The sequence below is a fragment of the Nematolebias whitei genome, chromosome 8 (assembly GCF_014905685.2).
Source record: "Nematolebias whitei isolate Nwh7 chromosome 8, NemWhi1, whole genome shotgun sequence".
Taxonomy (NCBI): Eukaryota; Metazoa; Chordata; class Actinopteri; order Cyprinodontiformes; family Rivulidae; genus Nematolebias; species Nematolebias whitei.
In genome coordinates this window covers 12,068,097-12,069,669 of record NC_056505.1, presented here as the reverse complement: position 1 = coordinate 12,069,669, position 1,573 = coordinate 12,068,097, and the positions used below count along the sequence as shown (strand labels likewise).

Genomic DNA, 1,573 nt, shown 5'->3' with positions numbered 1-1,573 from the left:
AAAATAAAATGAGTTCAATAAATGATTACAAGAGAGCAATATAACATGTTTAGACTTCAAGCAGTTGCAGCACTTTACTGCTAAAAAGAAGAAAACCTTTTGAAGAAGACTTCTAAATGAACTGTCAAACCCTTAAAATAGTTTTACAACTTTGACTTGTTTGATTTAATTCTTATTTCTCTTAAAAAGTATAAAAATATCAAACAGGTTTAGTTTTAGAAATGAAATACACTTATTATGAGTTTGATTTGGTTTGATTACTGTGAATCAATCATCAACAGCCGTTCTGTTAAATAGTATCTTGTGGTTTTATGATTATTGTGTGAAACAGTAGTAATTGGTGACATATTAAAATAACAGTAACAAAGAATATTCAATTTAGCTTTAAGAAACGTCTAAATCTCAAGACTACTGTAAATGTGCCAAAATCACTCTTCTTTATCCCCAGATTAAAACATACTGAAACAATGGGGTCAGGCTGTTAAAAGCATCTTTAATGTACTAAATTCACAAAGGTTCAACTTCACTGTACATGATACTGTGGGTCAGCATGCTCACATACATCGAGCCAACATGTTCAAGACTTGATTCAGCACAGACGCCATTCCAACAGTGCTTTAGTTCCTCCACAGTAATGTACTTATCCAGTCTGCCCAGTAAACAAAACAATCCGAAATAAAAAAAGGGTGTATTAATTTTGGAAAAACAAATTTTAATGACTTATCATGATGAATAACACAGTAATTCTCAAAAAATATTCAGTTTTTGGTCCTATTCCAATTCCAGTGCAGCACAGATGAGGCCAACACAGTGCAAGATAATAAACTATTACTTTTACATATGTACACACACACTGGTTTCCATCAGTGGTGACTCAGGTGTAGATATCTACAGAGCCTTTATTTCAGGCGCATATAATACATGATCATAAAACTGTAGTGCAAGCTAATTCCACATCACATATTGCAGGTCAAACATGCTTAATTCTCTTTTTTTTTTCTTCATAGTTTTAAAATTTATATTTCATTTTACTTCATTCACTAGTTTTAAAAGTCTTGAGTGAACACATCTGTGTAAATTAGTGTGCTAATTAATGCTAGTGAGCTCAGGTCGGTGCCTAAATGTACGGTAATCTTGATTTCCTTTTGGTTGCTGATCCTTTTTTCTTAACAATAGAAAGCACAAGAACCTCTTCGGTGAAGCTTTTCACCTAGCAGTCCTTAAAATCCCGTCGCATGATGCGGCTAAAAGAAGAAAATACATTTTCCAGTCTTTTTACAGTAATATGCATCAGTAAATTTCCTAAATGATTGTGCAGAGTTCAAGGTATTGGCAAAGAAGATGGTGCGCAACCTGTCGGAACGAAGAAGGAAAACAACTGAGTAGATATCCTGTTGATGATGAGAAGATCCAACTTTTTTTATATCACGTTTTCAAATAGCTGCATTGAATTCATGATGTTCTCGTCCTGGGGACAAAAATAAAATAAAACATTAGAAGAAACATTAGAGTTTTTATTATGCATGTATACCAAGAAGAAACAGTGTTATAATTGTTTTAATGCTTAGCTTTG

The 1,573-nt window shown here is 33.0% G+C and overlaps 1 protein-coding gene across 1 annotated transcript in view; it reads right to left on the bottom strand.

Moving 5' to 3' along the window:
- Positions 1–971: 971 nt before the first annotated feature.
- Positions 972–1,573, bottom strand: part of LOC119413229 (calsenilin) — a 10,852-nt gene continuing 10,250 nt past the window's right edge. Inside the window, exon 7 of the mRNA XM_037680261.1 lies at positions 972–1,468. Within this exon, the coding sequence (XP_037536189.1) occupies positions 1,421–1,468 (48 nt within the window). The 3' untranslated portion in view covers positions 972–1,420. The remainder of the gene's footprint in view (positions 1,469–1,573) is intronic.